This window comes from Dipodomys merriami, unplaced genomic scaffold (genome assembly GCF_024711535.1).
Source record: "Dipodomys merriami isolate MVZ:Mamm:240054 unplaced genomic scaffold, mDipMer1.0.p SCAF_7, whole genome shotgun sequence".
Lineage (NCBI taxonomy): Eukaryota > Metazoa > Chordata > Mammalia > Rodentia > Heteromyidae > Dipodomys > Dipodomys merriami.
The window spans coordinates 71,601,423-71,619,114 of record NW_027206290.1 but is presented as its reverse complement, the minus strand read 5'-3'; the positions used below and the strand labels follow the sequence as shown (position 1 = coordinate 71,619,114).

The 17,692-nt window shown below is 41.7% G+C and overlaps 1 protein-coding gene across 1 annotated transcript in view; it reads left to right on the top strand.

Moving 5' to 3' along the window:
- Pigu (phosphatidylinositol glycan anchor biosynthesis class U) overlaps positions 1 to 17,692 on the top strand; it is a 76,205-nt gene that overhangs the window by 20,076 nt on the left and 38,437 nt on the right. The window contains exons 5-6 of the mRNA XM_070007102.1: positions 920 to 1,029; positions 4,047 to 4,147. Coding sequence (XP_069863203.1) covers positions 920 to 1,029; positions 4,047 to 4,147 — 211 coding nt within the window. The remainder of the gene's footprint in view (positions 1 to 919; positions 1,030 to 4,046; positions 4,148 to 17,692) is intronic.

Here is a 17,692-nt window from a genome sequence, read left to right as displayed (position 1 = left end):
TCCTGAGTAGGTAGGATTTTAGGAATGAGCCACCGGTGCCCAGCATCTATCACAGTTTATGTTGTCTAAAGATTCTCTGATCATTTCCTCAGCAGGGCTATCCATGTGGGGTTAAAGAGGCTTTACCTTACATATTCTGACCCGTGTTTGCTTATAAGGTTCCCTATATCTTTTTTCTTTTCATTTTGGAACACACCCATGAACTTGTTGGGACACATCAGGAGAAGGCACTATCCACCCCCATCCGTCTTAGCTCTTCAGCTCCCAACCACACCCTCTCTTTTTCTTCATCATGACCATTTTGCCCCTCTTCTATGGGAGGAAAAAAAAAAGGAAAAAAGAAAGCTCGTAACAAGAGAATGAGGATGCTTGAACGTATTTTGCTCTCCTAATGACATTTTTGAGTCCTAAGACCACTGATCACTCTTCAAAATGGCTAAGAACTGGTTATGCCACTCATTCATTCATTTGGTTATTCAACAGATCTCTATTGTTTGCTAGCTGTGCCAGGTGTTAGGCATATGTGGTGAACAATTATGGAACTCATAGTCTTAAGGAAAGCTAGGCATTAGTCAGTTATGCAAATAAGTGAAAAAAATTCTAACTATGAGCAATGAAAAAATGTAATAGTGTGGCTCAACTAGTGGGGTGCCTGGTAAGGACAGTATGCCTTCCTGAGGAACTGATAGGAACTGACTATGGGAAGGAAAGAGATCAGATACAAAGGCCAGAAGTAGGAAGAGCGTTGGCCTGTTCATTTTGCTGGAACTCAGAAAGTGGAAGGTAGGGAGAGTGAATATGAGATGAGCCTGGAGATGTAGGGACAGACCAGGAAGGGCCATGTGGGCCATGGCAGACTTGTCTTCATCCTAAAAGCCATTTGTTTCATGCATTTTGTTATCCCCATCTCCCTCCCCAGTTTAAAAAACAGAAACTCCTCCTTGAACTTGACCAGTATGCCCCAGACGTGGCTGAACTCATCCGAACCCCTATGGAAATGCGGTACATTCCTCTGAAAGTGGCTCTGTTGTAAGTATTCTTTGACAAACCACAGTTGAGTGCCAACAAATGCGAGGAAAATCTGATGAGACTTTCCCATGTTGTTTGTTGTATTTTTGAGATTTTCAGTCTTAGTCATCAAGTATTTGCTGTAGTTGTGTTGCACAACTGGGGTTCTGGCCAACAAAAGAGACAGAGCCATTCTGTCTCTGTTGGGACAAAGACTCACTCAGGGACATGTACAATCAAACCCTTCAAAATGCTTTCTGACTCAGTGCTGATCTAGTTACTACTTGTAGCTACTGTTTATAAAAAATAGTAGTTTTTCAATATATGGATTAAATAATATTCAATCTTTATATGGTTATTATTTTCAAGAAGCTCCTGTGTTTTCTGTACAGTTTAGTTACCCATTTGTAATTCAGAAAGTAGAAGTAAAATGTCAAGCAAACCCATCCTATCTGAATGACCAGTGTGGCAGAGTAGAACTTAATGAGGTTTTATGAAAGAATTTTCTGAGTACCTAGTGCTGCCAGGAAATTTACTTCTTTCAGGTTATTCCCATTTGTGTTCCTGACATGCACCAATAATAATTATTATTCAATCAGCTAATACTTGTTGATATTTATAATATTTTAATTTCTAAGGACACTCACAATAGATGTTTCCTTATGGAAAATCATGCCCTCCACTGTTGGTTCATGCATGTAATCCTAGGTACTCAGGAAGCTAAGATCTATAAGGATCAAGGTTTAAAGCCAGCCTGGGCAGGAAATTCCCTGATGGACTTTTTTTTTGTTGGTCGTGGGGCTTGAACTCTGGGCTTGGGCACTGTCCTTGTGCTCTTCAGCTCAAGGCAAGCGCTCTACCGCTTGAGCCATAGCACAACTTCCGGTTTTCTAGTGGTTTATTGGAGATAAGAGTCTCACGAACTTTCCTGCCCGGGCTGGCTTTGAACCGTGATCCTCAGATCTCAGCCTCCTGAGTAGCTAGGATTGCAGGCTTGAGCCACTGACGCCCGCCTTCCCTGTGAGAATTTTATCTCCAATTAAACCCCAGAAAACCAGAAGTAACACTGTGGCTCAATGTGGTAGAGCAGTAGCCTTGAATGAAAAAGCTTAGGGACAGCACCCAGGCCTTGAGTTTAAGGCCCATTATCAACAACAACAAAACCCAAAGCATTCTATGCAGAATTAAGGTGGGTGTTGGTGACTCTTGCCTATAATCCTAGCTGTTTAGGAGGCTGAGATCTGAAGACCTTGGTTTAAAGCCAGTCTGGGCAGGAAAGTCCATGAATCTCTTCTCCAGTTAAACACCAAAAAAGCTAGAAGTAGAGCTATGGTTTAAGTGATAGAACACTAACCTTGAGCAAAAACAGCTCAGGGATAGCACCCAGGCTCTCTGAGTTAGCCTTAACATCAGGATGTGCTGTGTACACACGGGTGTGTACACACACACACACACACACACACACACACACACACACACACACACACACACACACACACACACACACACACACACACACACACACACACACACACACACACACACACACACACACACACACACACACACACTCTCTCTCTCTCTCTCTCTCTCTCTCTCTCTCTCTCTCTCTCTCTCTCTCTCTCTCTCTCTCTCTCTCTCTCTCTCTCTCTCTCTCTCTCAAAATGTTTCAAAATTAGAAGGGGCCTGGTAAGGAGGGCTTATTCATTCCTTTGCCCTTTGTGTAAGTTTTGTGTTCAGTGTTCCAGTTAGATTTCTGGGAGCTGCTGCTTCAACATTGTTATTTAGAAATGGCTTGTTTTCCCTCCTGCAAAACAATTTTGGAGTATCAATTTACATCCATATATTTCAAAAACATTGATGGGAACTAATTTATAGGACCAAAGATTAACCTTATAAATCCTTATGGACTTACGTTTCTCCTGGGTTTTGTAATAGCAACAGGTATTATTTTAAAGGTCATGTAATAAGCCTATCTACAATTGCTGTGGGGAAAAATGTTAGGCCTTTGGCTTTAGAAGTACTAATCTTATTGTCCTGGGAGGTATTGGATTTAGGGTCTTTATTTGTGAATAATAATTAAAATATATTCCTAAGAAACTGAGATATTTCTTCCTTTGTGATACTCAGAATTATATAACTGGCCTCCCTTTTACTTCAGAGTCAGATTTGAGGCTGATTATTATAACACTATAGAAGACCCATTTTGGTTTCTTTCCTTTGACTTTATTTTCTCTTTTATTTATTTTTTCCTTGGTCTTGATTATTGCTATATTAACTACTATTTTTGTTATCTGTTCTCATTTTAGTCACTGCAAATCCTTTATAGAAGCAGGATAGAAACAAATAAAAATAGTTCATTATGATTATAGAAGATTTCCTAGTCTCAAGCACTTCATATTCATTTTCTCAGTCCATTCCTTCCAACTTAACTTTTTCTCATGGAAGGTCAGAAAGTCCTGTGAAGTTCTGTGCCAGGTGGCTTGTTAAATTTAGGGGATAGGGGATATATTTTCTTTCATTATCTGGCTCAGTGGATACTGATTGACTACCATGAGAGCTAAGTAGTAGAAAGAATGTAGCCTTGACAGCCAGAAAAACCTGATTTTGAAAGTATTTATTAGCTTGTGAAACTTTGGGCAAGTTTTTAAATCAGAGTCTGTTTCATCATCTACAATTCTAGAATAATATTATTGCTAGTTTATAGGTTTTTTTTTTCTTTTTTTTTTTTTTTTTATGCCGGTCGTGGACCTGAACTCTGGGCCTAGGCGCTGTCCCTCAGCTCTTAGTTTATAGGTTCTTATGATGATTAAATATGATGATTTTGAATATACAACATACCATAATATTCAGTATTTTTTTCTCATTGATCCCCAGCTCTATTTCATTTTGTTTAACTTGGGAGAACTTATTTCTAAGAAGTCACTTTCCTCTGACTATGCTTTTAGTAAATCTCTGAACTTCCTGGCTATGGTAGCCAGAACATACAGGTCCATTGATCAAGGTTACTAATACCAAATATGTATATTTTTCCCCAGCTATCTCTTAAATCCTTACACGGTCTTGTCTTGTGTTGCCAAATCTACCTGCGCCATCAACAACACCCTCATTGCTTTCTTCATTTTGACTACAATAAAAGGTAAGGCCCCAAGAAGACTATATAAGGCTCAGTCCCTGATTTTTATGCTGGGTTTTATAACACGTTTTTTTTTTTTTTTTTTGTCGGTCGTGGGGTTTGAACTCTGGGCCTGGGCACTGTCCCTCAGCTCTTCAGCTCAAGGCGAGCGCTCTACCACTTGAGCTACAGCGCCACTTCCGGTTTTCTGGTGGTTTATTGGAGATAGGAGTCTCACAGTCTCTCCTGCCCAGGCTGGCTTTGAACCGCGATCCTCAGATCTCAGCCTCCTGAGTAGCTAGGATTACAGGCGTGAGCCACCAGCGCCCAGCTTTCAATAACTTTTTTAAAAAAGGATTTTGTTAATTACCATATATTAATTGTACAAGAAGTTTCCATGTGACATTTCCATATATACATACAGTATACTCCATCAAAATTAGTCCCTCCATCACTCTCCCTCTTCCTTTCAATGAGGATTGTTCTTTGAAACAATTTCAGCAGTTTTCTTTGAACTATTTTCAGAGATACATATAAAGTTCTTTGACCATATTTGCCCCCTCCTGCTGTTACCCACCATACAGCATGGCCTATTTTACTTTGCTAAGACTGATTTCTATTCAGCCAATACTGATGGTGTAAAGAAGTTTCGCTATGATAATTCATATTCATATATTATAATTTAGTCAGATTAATATAATCTATTACTCTCTGCTATGGCTTTTTTTTTGGTCATGGGGCTTGAACTCAGGGCTTGGGTGCTGTCCCTGAATTCTTTTGCTCAAGGCTTATCACTCTACCACTTTGAGCCACAGCACCATTTCTAGTTTTTGAGTGGTTCTTTAGAGATAAGAGTCTCCTGAAGACTTTTCTGCCTGGCTTGGCTTTGACTCAAGATCCTTAGATCTCAGCCTCCTGAGCAGTTAGGATTCCAGGCATGAGCCACCAGCACGCAACCTTTGACTTAAAAAAAAAAAAAAAAAAAAGCCGCGTTTAGTATTTTTTAAATTATACAAGTAATATAATGTTACTATAGAAAAAAAAATTTATTGTCAGTAATGGGGCTTAAGCTCTTTCAATCAAGGCTAGTACTCTACCACTTTGAGCCACAGTACTTCTTCCAGTTTTCTGGTTGTTAATTAGAAATAAGAGTCTAAAGGACTTTCCTGCCTGGATTGGCTTTGAACTTCAATTCTCTGATCTCAGCCTACTAAGTAGCTAGGGTTATAAGTGTGAGCCACCAGTGCCTGGCTTAATATAGAAAATTTTGATGACAAGAGAAAAAAATTAATTTAAGCACCCTGAAAATCTACTCAGAATCATTATTAGCGTAAGGTTCTGAACTTCTTTTTGGCTTTTCCTCGGATGGACTTGTGTATTTTTTTTGTGTGTGTCCGGTGGTGGGGCCTGAATTCTGGGTCTGGGCACTGTCCCTCAGCTCTTCAGCTCAAGGCTAGCGCTCTACCACTTGAGCCACACTCGCCACTTCAGCTTTTTTCTTTTTGCTTGTGTGCATGCTTACGCGTGCAAGGCAAGCACTCTACCACTGAGCCACCATCCCAGCCCCGGACTTGTGTATTTTTTAATACATTTTGAATAATTACATTGCTAATTCATGAATTATACATTTCATTCTTTATTGCATTCCCATATAAGAAATAAAACTTCTGATACCTCTTTTGTACCAATAGTCTTACTTCTGCTTTTCCCGATTTTCTTATAATAGTTATATTGCTGCTTTGATTTAACTAGTAGTCAGAGATTGAGGTGTAGTTATAATAGAGTGTATGTTTAACACTCACAGGGTTCTGGGTTCAGTCACTACCATTGCAAAGGAATAAAATATCCATTGTCAATGTTTCAATTTACATTTTTTTTCCTTGTATTATTTTTTTGGTGTCAATTGGGCCTGAGCACTGGCTTAACACTCTACTACTTGAGCCACAATTCCACTTCTAGCTTTTTTTTTTCCTGGTTAATTAGAGATGAGCGTCTTACGTATTTTCCTGCTCTGGTTGGCTTCAAACCTTGATCTTTAGATTTCAGGCTTCTGAGTAGCTAGGGTTACAGGTGTGAGCCACTGGCACCAACAGTTTTAGCTTCTTGAGTAGCTAAGATTATAGGTATGAACCACTGGAGCACAATGATTACTTTTTTGTAGGATTATTCTTTTCTTTAGGATTATTTTTTTCTTTTTCTTTTTCTTTTTTTTTCTGGTCAGATGTGAGGCTTGAACTCTAGACCTGGGTGCTGTCCCTGAGCTCTTCAGCTCAAGGTGAGTGCTCTATAACTTGAGCTACAGTACCACTTCTGGTTTTCTGGGGTTAATTGGAGTTAAGAGTCTCCTGAACTTTCCTGCCTGGGCTGGTTCTGAACCATGATCCTCAGATCTCAGCCTCCCAAATAGATTACAGGCATGAGCCACTGGCACCCAGCTTTTTTTCTTATATAATTTTTAAAAATTTTCTGGGATTAACAGTTGCTTGTTTTTTTTTTTAAACCATCTTGGGGCTTGAACTCAGTACCTGGGCACTGTCCCCGAGACTCTTTGTGCTCAAGGCTAGTGCTCTTACCACTTGAGTCACAGTCTAGCTTTTTCTGAGTAGTTCATTGGAGAAGACTTACAGACTTTTCTGCCCAGGCTGGTTTTGAACAATGACTCTTAGATCTTAGCCTCCTAATAGCTAGGATTACAGGAGTGAGTCACCAGCACCTGGCATCAATTGTCTTTCCGTGTTTAGTATTTTGCTTAGGTTTTCTTGGTAGCAAACATTTTCCCCCCATTTGCCCTAACAGATCTGTCAAGTAAGTACCTAACAATTTTGTTTGAGAATACTTAAAATACCTGTCAGTCACATGGTTTTTCTTGAGAACTCTCTCACGCATCTGTTCTAACCTCTTGTTATCTGGTCCTGGTGCAAAGCTGTCACTGAAACTTCCTGTCATAATTCTCTTCTGCTATCTTGAGATTTATTGATTTTGATTTCTCCTGTTTTACTGAAATATTTTCTATAATAGTTTTCTAAAAAAGGTTATATAGGATAGATACACGGAATAATACTTTATCTGGAAAAATGTCTTTGTTCTAGTTTACTACCTAGGTAGATAGCTAGTAAGGATTTGGGAGTATACTAACTCTGCTTCAGAATTTTGAAGCTATTGCTTCACTTATGTGGTAGCATTTTGGTTTTGACTGGCCAGTTCAATGGCATTACATGTAGCACAGTACTCTTTTTTTTTTTTTTTTTGGTCGGTTGTGGAGTTTGAACTCTGGGCCCAGGCACTGTCCCTCAGCTCTTCAACTCTTCAGCTCAAGGCGAGCCCTCTTAACACTTGAACCACAGCATCACTTCTGGTTTTCTTGTGGTTAATTGGAGATAAGTGTGTGTCTCATGGAGATATTCCTGCCCAGGCGGGCTTTGAACCATGATCCTCAGATCTCAGCTTCCTGAGTAGCTAGGATTATAGGCATGAGCCATCGGTGCCTGGCTTCTTACTTTTTTTGGAGGACATTTTCATGTTTTTATTTTCAACTTTTGTTGCTTCTTTCATCTTTTATTTTTGTTAACAACATAACATTTGTAATATGAAGGGGTTTTGCTGTGAGATTTTCCATACACACATAGAGTACTTTGAATAAATTTTCCCTCTTCATCATTTTCCTATTCCTCCCCCTGCTTTTTTTTGGGGGGGGGCAGGGTCTGTCGTGGGGCCCCACACTCTGGGCCTGGTCGCTATCTCTCAGCTCTTTAGCTCAAGGCTAGTGCTCTATACCACTTGAGCCACAGCACCACTTCTGGCTTTTTCTGCTTATGTGGTGCTGAGGAAGCGAACCCAGGGCCTCATGCATGCAAGGCAAGTACTGTACCACTGAGCCACCTTCCCAGCCCTCAGTTGTTTTTTTTAATAAAATAAATCAAGCATATTAATTGAAAAATAAGTTTTTCCTCACCCTGCCCCACCCTGACTTCCATTTCTCATGCAAATTAAAGTCCCAGCTCTCTTCCCTTTCACAGGAGGTTTGTTTTCCATTGTGGCTACTATAAATAGAGACTCACAAACAGCTTCCTAATCTGTTAAAATATTTGAAGAGTTTTATTTTAGCTGGCTCTGTGTACCACTTTGAATCTTCCATATTACTAATACCTACTAACAGTTTATACAATGAAACAACTAGATCATTTACTCATTTTCTGCATTCACATTTTTATTGTATAGTAAAATTAGTGAAACTTTAATTGGTCCATTTTTAAAAGAACATGGGGGAATAAACTTGACAGAAAATATAAAATCACTCAGAAGTCCAGAAGAAGTCTTCAACTCCATAGATAATAAAAAAGCAAATTGACATAAATAGGAATGTCTTTGAGGGTGTGTTTGTGTGTGTTAGTGCTGGGGATTGAACCCAGGAAGGACCTCCTACATGTTAAGGTAGGCAAGCCACTACATGAACTATGCCTCCAACTTGGTGATCAAAAAAAAAACCTCACTTGGCCTTTGGAATTGGCATAGATTTTAGAAGATAATTCTCTGTACTGACAAAGGTTTTATCAAATAAGTATTTTCCCACATAGCAGTTTTACTTAGAAATGTATATAACCCTTTTGGAAAGAAGTTTGGCAGTTATCTTAAAGTGTTTGTACTTTTTTTTTTATTTCCCAAATTTACTTTTGAGAACCTACCCTGAAGTAACGCAGAAATACAGATAAAACTTTGACGATACAAAAGTTATTAGTGGAATAATTTGGGGTTGTAGAAAATGGAAAATATTTCAAAATACAGGTGTGGTTAAGAGAAAATTAAGTAAAACACAGTAGTAGGTATTTTTAAGTAATTGTAATTATGTGAGAACATTTGTAGTTTTCTGGTCCTGGGGCTTGAACTCGGGGTCTAGGTGCTGTCCCTCAGTGCTTTTGCTCAAGGCTAGCACTCTACCCCTTGAACCACCACAGTGCCATTCCAACGTCTTCTGTTTATGTGGTACTGAGGAATCAAACCCAGGGCTTCATGCATGCTAGCTAAACATTTTTTCACCAAGCCATATTCCCAGCCCTGTCCTTGAGGTTTTTTTTTTGCTCAAGACGAGCACTCTGCCATAAGTCACAGTGCCATTTAAGCTTTTTCTGAATATTTTTTTTGGAGACAGGAGTCTCATTGACTTTCCTGCCTGGCTGGCTTCAAATCTGAGTACTGCAGTCCTAAGATCTCAGCTTCCTGAGTAGCTAGGATTATAGGCATGAGCCACCAGTGGCCAGACTGTAGGATTTTTTTGTTATTCTCATACATAGTCTATACAAGGGATGGGAGGTTCATTATAACATTTCCACACAGGTATACAATGACAATTGTAGTTTTTTTGTTTTTTTTTTTGTCGGTCATGGGGCTTGAACTCTGGGCCTGGGCGCTGTCCCTCAGCTCTTCAGCTCAAGGCGAGCGCTCTACCACTTGAGCTACAGCTCCACTTCCGGTTTTCTGGTGGTTTATTGGAGATAGGAGTCTCACGGTCTCTCCTGCCCGGGCTGGCTTTGAACCGCGATCCTCAGATCTCAGCCTCCTGAGTAGCTAGGATTACAGGCGTGAGCCACCAGCGCCCGGCACAATTGTAGTTTTTAAAATGCAGAACACAAAGTTAGATTTTAATTAACCTTAACTAGTTTAAAACAACAAAAATAGTATATCCCAAAAGAGCAATATTTGTCTCTCAAAAGTAAATTCATGGGTGATTTTTATTGTCTTTTTATATGTTTCTTTAACCCCCAAAGTTCTTTCAATAAGACAGTTAAAAATAAATTATTTGATGCTGGACACTGGTGGCATACACCTGTAAGTCTACCTACTCAGGAGACTGAGATCTGAAGATCACAGTTTGAAGCCAGCTTGGGCAGAAAAGTCTGTGAGACTCTTATTGCCAATTTACCAGCACAAAAGCCAGAAGTAGAGCTGGGCTTCAAGTTGTAGAGTGCCAGCTTTGAGCAAAACTTAAGTGAATCAAGACCATGAGGTCCTGAGTTCAAGCCCTTAGTACCACCACACCCACAAAAAATTATTTGACTATGTCTCATTTAGGCTGATAGGAATAAAACTATCACATTAAAAGATTAAACATAAATTAACTTGTGATAATAAAGGCATAGTGAAGATCCCTAGACTTCCCTGGAGTAGACACCCCTACAGAAGAGAGTGGTTTCATTTGCTCTGATTCCTTGACTTCTACTTGCTTTCTTTTGACTTCCTTTGTGGCAGCCCAAGGTTGCCTGGGACACACTGAGAGACAAGCCAGGCCCAGGCAGAGGCCACTGCATTGTGATGTCCTTAATGGAGTGTTGTCAAGGAAACACTGGACTATGGGTAGGATTGATGTTGATATAGTGGGTTGCATGGGTTTCACTTTGAAGGCTGTTGCTTTGGTCAGAGGGCACTGTGCCTTTCAGTGAGCTAATTAAAATACTTCATTCCTGTGAAGTAGTCTTCATTAAGCCTTTAAAAGAAAAATAAACTGACTGGTGGTGATAGGTACTCCTGCTTATTCATTGCTGGTATTTGTCAACAATGAGATATTCCAAACAGGAAACTTAAAGTTTGCCAGTAAGGATCCTTTCAACTTCACTTACTCCTCCAAAAGAAGCCATGTGACACATCTTCCTTGCCAAGGAGAAAAAAAGATCAGGATGTACCTTCAGAAGGCAGTCAAGGATGATTAAGAGCTCAGACTGCTCTGATGTTAGATCTGGTGGCTAATCCCAGCTCCACTGTTTACTGGCTGCATTACCTTGGACAAGTCTCTTAACTGTTCTGGGCTGTAGTTTCCTTTCCAAGAGCCTGGATATTGAAACAGCCTCTACCTTATACAGCATGATGCATAGTACAGAGGCATGTACTAGGTGTGAATGGTTTACTCTTTGTAGCAGTCATTTTTAAAGATCTCTCAAGATTAATAGTCTTTCTGGCCTTGGGTAAAAGACCCAGCTGCAGGACAGAGCAGGAATAATATGAGGAGGGACCATGGAGAAGATCAGATTAAGGAGTTTCCTTCCTTCCTTCCTTCCTTCCTTCCTTCCTTCCTTCCCTCCTTCCCTCCTTCCCTCCTTCCCTCCCTTCCTCCCTTTTTCTTTCTTTCTTTCTCTTTCTTTCTTTCCTTCTTTTTCTCTTTCTCTCTGTTTCTCTCTCTCCCTCTTTTCTTTCTCTCCCCTCCCTCCCTCCCTCCCTCTCTCTCTTTCCTTCCCTTCCTTCCTTCCTTCCTTCCTTCCTTTCTTTCTTTCTTTCTTTCTTTCTTTCTTTCTTTCTTTCTTCCTTGTCCTGGGGTTTGAACTCAGGGCCTGGGTACTGTCCCTGAAGGCTATGCTCTACCACTTGAGCCACAGCTTCACTTTGGTAGTTTATTGGAGATAAGAGTCTCACAGACTTTCCTGCCCAGGCTGGCTTTGAACCTTGATCTTCAGATCTTAGCCTGAGGAGTTAGGATTACAAGCATGAGCCACCAGTGACTAGCAAATAAAAGGTTTTCTAATTACAAGCTTGGTAGTCTTGGGCAAGTGATGCAACTTCAGGAGCCTCACTTTGATCCCACAGATATCTGCCTCCTAGAGTTAGTGAGGAATAAATGAGAAATACAGAGTGCTTAGCAGAATTCACTCAATGAATAGTTGTACTCCTTTATTATGATTTTTATGGTTCAAACACAAATGGAGATTGAGATTGCCATAGTAATGCAGGAAAAGAGTAGAGGTCTGAAGTAAGACTGCCTGGGATCAATCCTAGTCCTGTCGTTGACTGACTTTGTGATCCTGGCCAAACAATTTATGTCCTTCAGTTTTCTGACCTGTGCAATGAGAATAATAATAGTACTAACTTCCTGGAGTTATTGAAAGGACTAAAAGGTCTATGACGTGCAAATTGCCAATGGTTGTGACTGGGCTGAGTAAAGCTTTTATGGTAATTGGGGTGGACATGCTTTGAAGGCACCTACCGGGATAGAAGAGCACACTTGGCAGGAAATGTAGTTCCTCGGGCCTTGCTCTACCCTCACTCCAGCCCTTCTTTCTCACTGTTGCCTCAGACACTGGTGTAACTTCCTCTTCTGATAATCCCATGGGACCTTAGCCCTTTTGACCACATTCTAGTCTGTCCCACTGCCTATCCTGGGACAGGACATTGTCTGTGCCTATCCCTGGCTCTCTGCTCACTCTCCTTGAAGTTCATATCCCCAACCAGTCCCCAGGCCCCTCCTCCTTTCATTCTTGCTTCCCCCAGCAGCTGTGCCACCCACCCAGGCCCAGATTAAGGTACGGTCTCTGGAGGCCAAATGTTATTCCAGTCTTGCGGAGGCTTGTTTCGGCCCCCACCCTGACACAAATGGAGAGTTGGAAAACATACTCAGAGCTAGATTGTGTAGATAATGATGTTCCCTCATATTACAGCCAAGTGCACAAACCCACTTGATTGATTTCCCCTAATATTCTGTGATCAGGCCTTGTTCAAAAAACCTACTTTATGAGCATCTTGGATGCACTAGCAGACAATGATTGAGTTGTATCATTTTGGGGTAAAACTCATATCCCTCTTGGCATAGTTTGACCTGCCCTCACTCTTACCCACACAAAGCTCTATTTCAGACGTTACTTCAGTATTCCTGTCTGGGCCTGTAGGTCATTGTTTTGAATAAATTTTGTTGTTAAGCCCTCCATGATCTGACCCCAAGCTGCTTGCTAAGACTTTTCAGGTTGTGACTTTTTAGTCAAGGTATGTAATATATGCAGAAGTCATTAATGTACAGATAAATATTTACAAAATGGTGAGTCTCGGGGCTGGGGATGTAACTTAGTGGTAGAGTGCTTGTCTAGCAAGCACAAAGCCCTGGATTCGATTCCTCAACACCACATAAACAGAAAAGGCCAGGAGTGGTGCTCTGGCTCAAGTGGTAGAGTGCTAGCCTTGAACAAAAAGCAGCTTAGGCATAGTGCTAAGGCCCTGATTTCAAGCCCCAGGACTGGCAAAAAAAAAAAAAAAAAGGTGAGTCTTAGTACCCAGATTAAGAGACAGAACGTTACCAGCATCCTCAGGAGCCCCTTTGGGTTTTCTTCCAGTCATTCCTCGAGTTCTCTCTATTTTGCCATGTTGAGCTACTTGCTGTCAACACCTCACTCTAGCACATGATTGTGTCTCACCCTCCTGCCCCAGCATGTGCCATTTCCTGAATGTTAGGCCTTATATACTGTTTACAACGCTGGTGTCAGTGTGCCCTGATGGGCTAGGTCTGCTTCTCCTGTCCTTTCCTCTCTTGTGTTGCAATTGTTCACAGGAGCTCCCTGAGGACACAGGCTATCTGAGTCACCAGTCTCCCTGCCACCCAGCACATGCTTGGCAGAGAGCAAACTTCAGCAGTGTTTGCCTATTGCATAGTTTTGTCTACAATGTTTGGAGTCACCTTTTACTTTTATCTTCCCTGCCCCAAGCACATATCGTTCCAGCTGTGTCTTCCTTCCGAACTTATTGTTCTTGCCCCATTTAGTTTTTCTCAAAACTTACTAGCTCTTCCTGAGTCTTGTGTGCCTACCTACTCCCCCTCACTTTAGATCAGGCTGTGCATGTGCCCATCCACACCTGTCCTCTCATCCCACACCCAGAGCACCCACACTACACCACTGCCTGTTGCAGCACCACGTTTCTGCCCGCAGCCTTCAGGCCTCAGTCATCGGTCCTTCTTCCACAGAACATGCCTGTGCCCAGCCCCTGCCCCCCAAATGCTTTGCTTTGTGTTTTACCAATGTATTTTCTACTTAATGAGTTCTTCCTCAAGAATATTGATTTATTTTAATATGTTTTTTAAGGATTTTATGTGTGTCACTGAATAATATTGTTAGTTACAACATTCATCACATGTGCCAAGCACTGTGCTAGGTACAAGAGATCTAAAATTAAGGTTTATTGTCCTTGAGCAATTAGGAAGACAAATAGTGGAGAGAGGATCCAGGGGCAGACTCCTGGAAGACAGTGTAAGTATGGCATATAGAGGCTCCCTGGCACAGAGTGAGGATGGGCTACGGTGATGTGTGGTTTGGGGTTCATAGGTGGTCTCATTTCTGTGCCTTAGGTTATTTGCCTGTAAAATGAGAAGCATATGTGCTTTGTATTATCCATGAAACTATTAACAAGATAATGAACAGACAAATTTTCCCAAGATGGTTGTTATGCTTGAGGGTCTTTTTGAATCTGGCATGTTCTTAATGCAGAATACTTAGTACGTGAGCAGCAAATGTTAGCTGCTTGCACTGGTAGAGGAAGTGACATTTCAATTGGCCATGAGTTTCTGCTAGAAGAATGGGAAAAGATGGCTCTAGCAGAGGGAGTAGCCTTAGAACAGACATAAGAAAAGGCAGAATTTTTTCAGGAACTGGGGAAGAGGCCATTGTGGTGGAGGATAGGGTGTGTTCAGAGGTGTTGAACGGCAAAGCTGGAAGCAGAACACTGAAATGAGGATCTTGCTTACTCTTGGAGTTTGGATTTAATCTCAGATGAAATGAAACCTCACAGTTTAAGGATCCTTTCAGTGTTCTGTGGAGGGTGGGCTGGATACGAGGGAAGGAAAAGACTGATGAGATCTCTGCTGATGTAAGGAGAGAGGAGGGAACTGGGGTGGGGGGGGTTGGAGGGATGGCTGGGGTATTGAGCTGGAAGTTGATGGCTCTTGCTTACAGATAAATTCTCCCTTTGTAAAGACTTGGTCTGGCCAGGCATCTGTGGCTCATGCCCATAATCCTAGCTACTCGGGAGGCTGAGTATCCCAGGCAGGAAAGTTTGTGAGACATCTATCTCCAATTAGCTACCAAAACACTGGAAATGGTGGTGCTGTAGCTCAAAGTGGTAGAGCACTAGCCGTGAGCACAAAAGCTCAAGGATAGTGCCCAAGCCCTGGAATTCAAGCCCTAGGGCCAGAATATACACACAAAAAGATTTTGTCTGTGGTTGGGAATATGGCTTAGTGGTAGAGTGCTTGTCTAGCATGCATAAAGCCCTGGGTTCAATTCCTCAGTACCACATAAACAGAAAAAAACAAAAGTGGTGCTGTGGCTCAGTGGTAGAGCACTAACCCTGGGCACAGAGAGGCTCAGGGTCAGAGCCCAGGCCCTGAGTTCAAACCCCAGGACTGGCAAAATAAATATTTGTTTGTTTGTTTTGAGCCAGGTGCCCATGGCTCACACCTATAATCCTAGCTACTCAGGAGGCTGAGATCTGAGGATCACTGTTCAAAGCCAATCCAGGCAGGAAAGTCCATGAAACTCTTATCTCCAATAAACCACTCAGAAAACTGGAAGTGACACTGTGGCTCAAGTGGTAGAGCACTCGCCTTGAGCTGAAGAGCTGAGGGACAGTGACCAGGCCCAGAGTTCAAGCTGTACAACCAACAAAAAAAAAAAAAAAAAGATTTTGTCTGGGGACTGGGGATGTAGCTTAATGGGAAGGTTTCCTTGGCTTGTACAAGGCCCTGAGTTCAATTGCCAGCACCAGAAACAGTGTTTGAAGATCTCATCTAAGGAAGACTCTCAGCTGATCCTCAGAATAAGTTTTCTAAAACTCACAAGTCCATTCTATTAGGCTGTGAATCTTTTCTTCTCTCTTGGGTCTTATAAACAGCTGTTCCAGATAATTATTGATCTCAGGCAATTGAGGTAGGAGAGGTAGCTGTGTTTACCTTACTTGCTAGGGTCTCATGAAGCAAAGTAAGAAAGCCAGATCTTTGTTTTTACCTCATCTATGAGAATAGATTAAATTGGAAGAGAAGCCTTCTTCCTTCAGTAACATATGATCCTCTCCTTTCTCCTCCCCCAATATCTGTAGAAAACCATGCTAATGAAAAGTTTTTTTGCACTTTTTTCCCAACAAAACATCATTCAGATTTTCAGCCAGGAATCCTGAGGCCATCTTCACCATTAGGCGTTAGGACATACATTTCCCTCTAGTGCCATCTCCTCATTCTAGCATGGTTCCCATGCTAGTCTGTAGCCTAGCTGGTGTATGGAGGCCTCTGCTGGTGGCTTCACTTAGTTGTTCCTCTCCCTGCTCAGTCATTTATACAGGGACCCTGGATCCAGAACATCTTGCCTAGCACTCATTAATTGGTGGGACAGCCCCACTCAAGAAATTTCGTCCTCCCTCCCCCACCTCCCGCCAGTGGTCCTAGATTTGAACTTAAGCTGAACAGGCACTTTACCACTTGAGGCATACCTTCAGCTCTTTTTGCTTTAGTTATTTTTCAGCTAGAGTCTTGAATTTTTTCCTGGGTTCTGCCACAGACCAAATTCCTCTTCTATAACTAGAATCTTAGGTATGTATCACCATGCCTATCTTATTGATTAATACGGGGTCTTCCTTGCTTTTTCTCTAGGCCAGTCGCAAATTGCTGGTCATGTGACCTGAATTCTGGGCCTGGGGGGGTGGGGTCCGGTTGTGGGGCCTGAACTCGGCCTGGGCGCTGTCCCTCAGCTCTTCAGCTCAAGGCTAGCACTCTACCACTTGAGCCACAGCACCACTTCTGGCTTTTTTTTTCTGCTTATGTGGTGCTGAGGAATCGAACCCAGGGCCTAAGGCATGCAAGGCAAGCACTCTACCACTGAGCCACCTTCCCAGCCCATCAAAATGCCATTCTTCTAAATCTCTTCCTCCCAAACACTTGAGATTTTACTTTTGCACTGGCTCTCTGCTTCTTTCTACTTTATATTCTGTCCACCAGGATTGTTCCTAGCTTGTGTTTTAGTTTGAAAGATGGAACACTCAAAATTCTTTTCTCTCCACTTGCACTTCTATGAAGTGATAACATTCATTGACCCATGCCCACTTATCCTCCACGGTGGCTCTAGGTGTTTCTGGTACATAGACCACTTTGTTGAGCAGCGGAGCTAGGGATCATTTCCTACTATTGTCCTTGGTGCTGGGATGAAACTCCTTAGACTGAAAGGAGTTATGTTTCTTTTTATGAAACTAATCTGTTATTTTCAGTGAACACTTGACCCCACACAGCTAATAAGATTGGCCATGGGTATTGTTACTTTATGAAACATAATCATGAACATCAGCCTCGGATCATTTCTCCTGAGTTCTAAGCTACTTTGAGTCCTCTGCCGTAAACTCAGCTTCTCGAGCCTTACTTTTATAGTGCCCTGTTGTCTTAAAACATCTGAAAATAGGGCTGGGAAGATGGCTCAGTGGTAGAGTGCTTACCTTGCATGCATGAAGCCCTGGGTTTGATTCCTCAGCACCACATAAGCAGAAAAAGCCGTAAGTAGTGCTATGGCTCAAGTGATAGAGCACTAGCCTTCAGCTGAAGAGTTGAGGGACAGAGCCCAGGCCCAGAATTCAGGTCACATGACCAGCAAAAAAAAAATCTGAAAATGGGGAGCAGTTGTTTCTTTTTTTTCAAAAACAATAAATTGTTTGCCTATGACAAAAAACAAAGCATGTTCATTTTTTTTAAATTTAAAGGAATACAGAGAAGCAAAATTAAAAAAATAATCCATAATTCTACCATGTAGAGATAACAGTTTTTTTGGTCTAGACTTTTGTGGTCTAGACTTC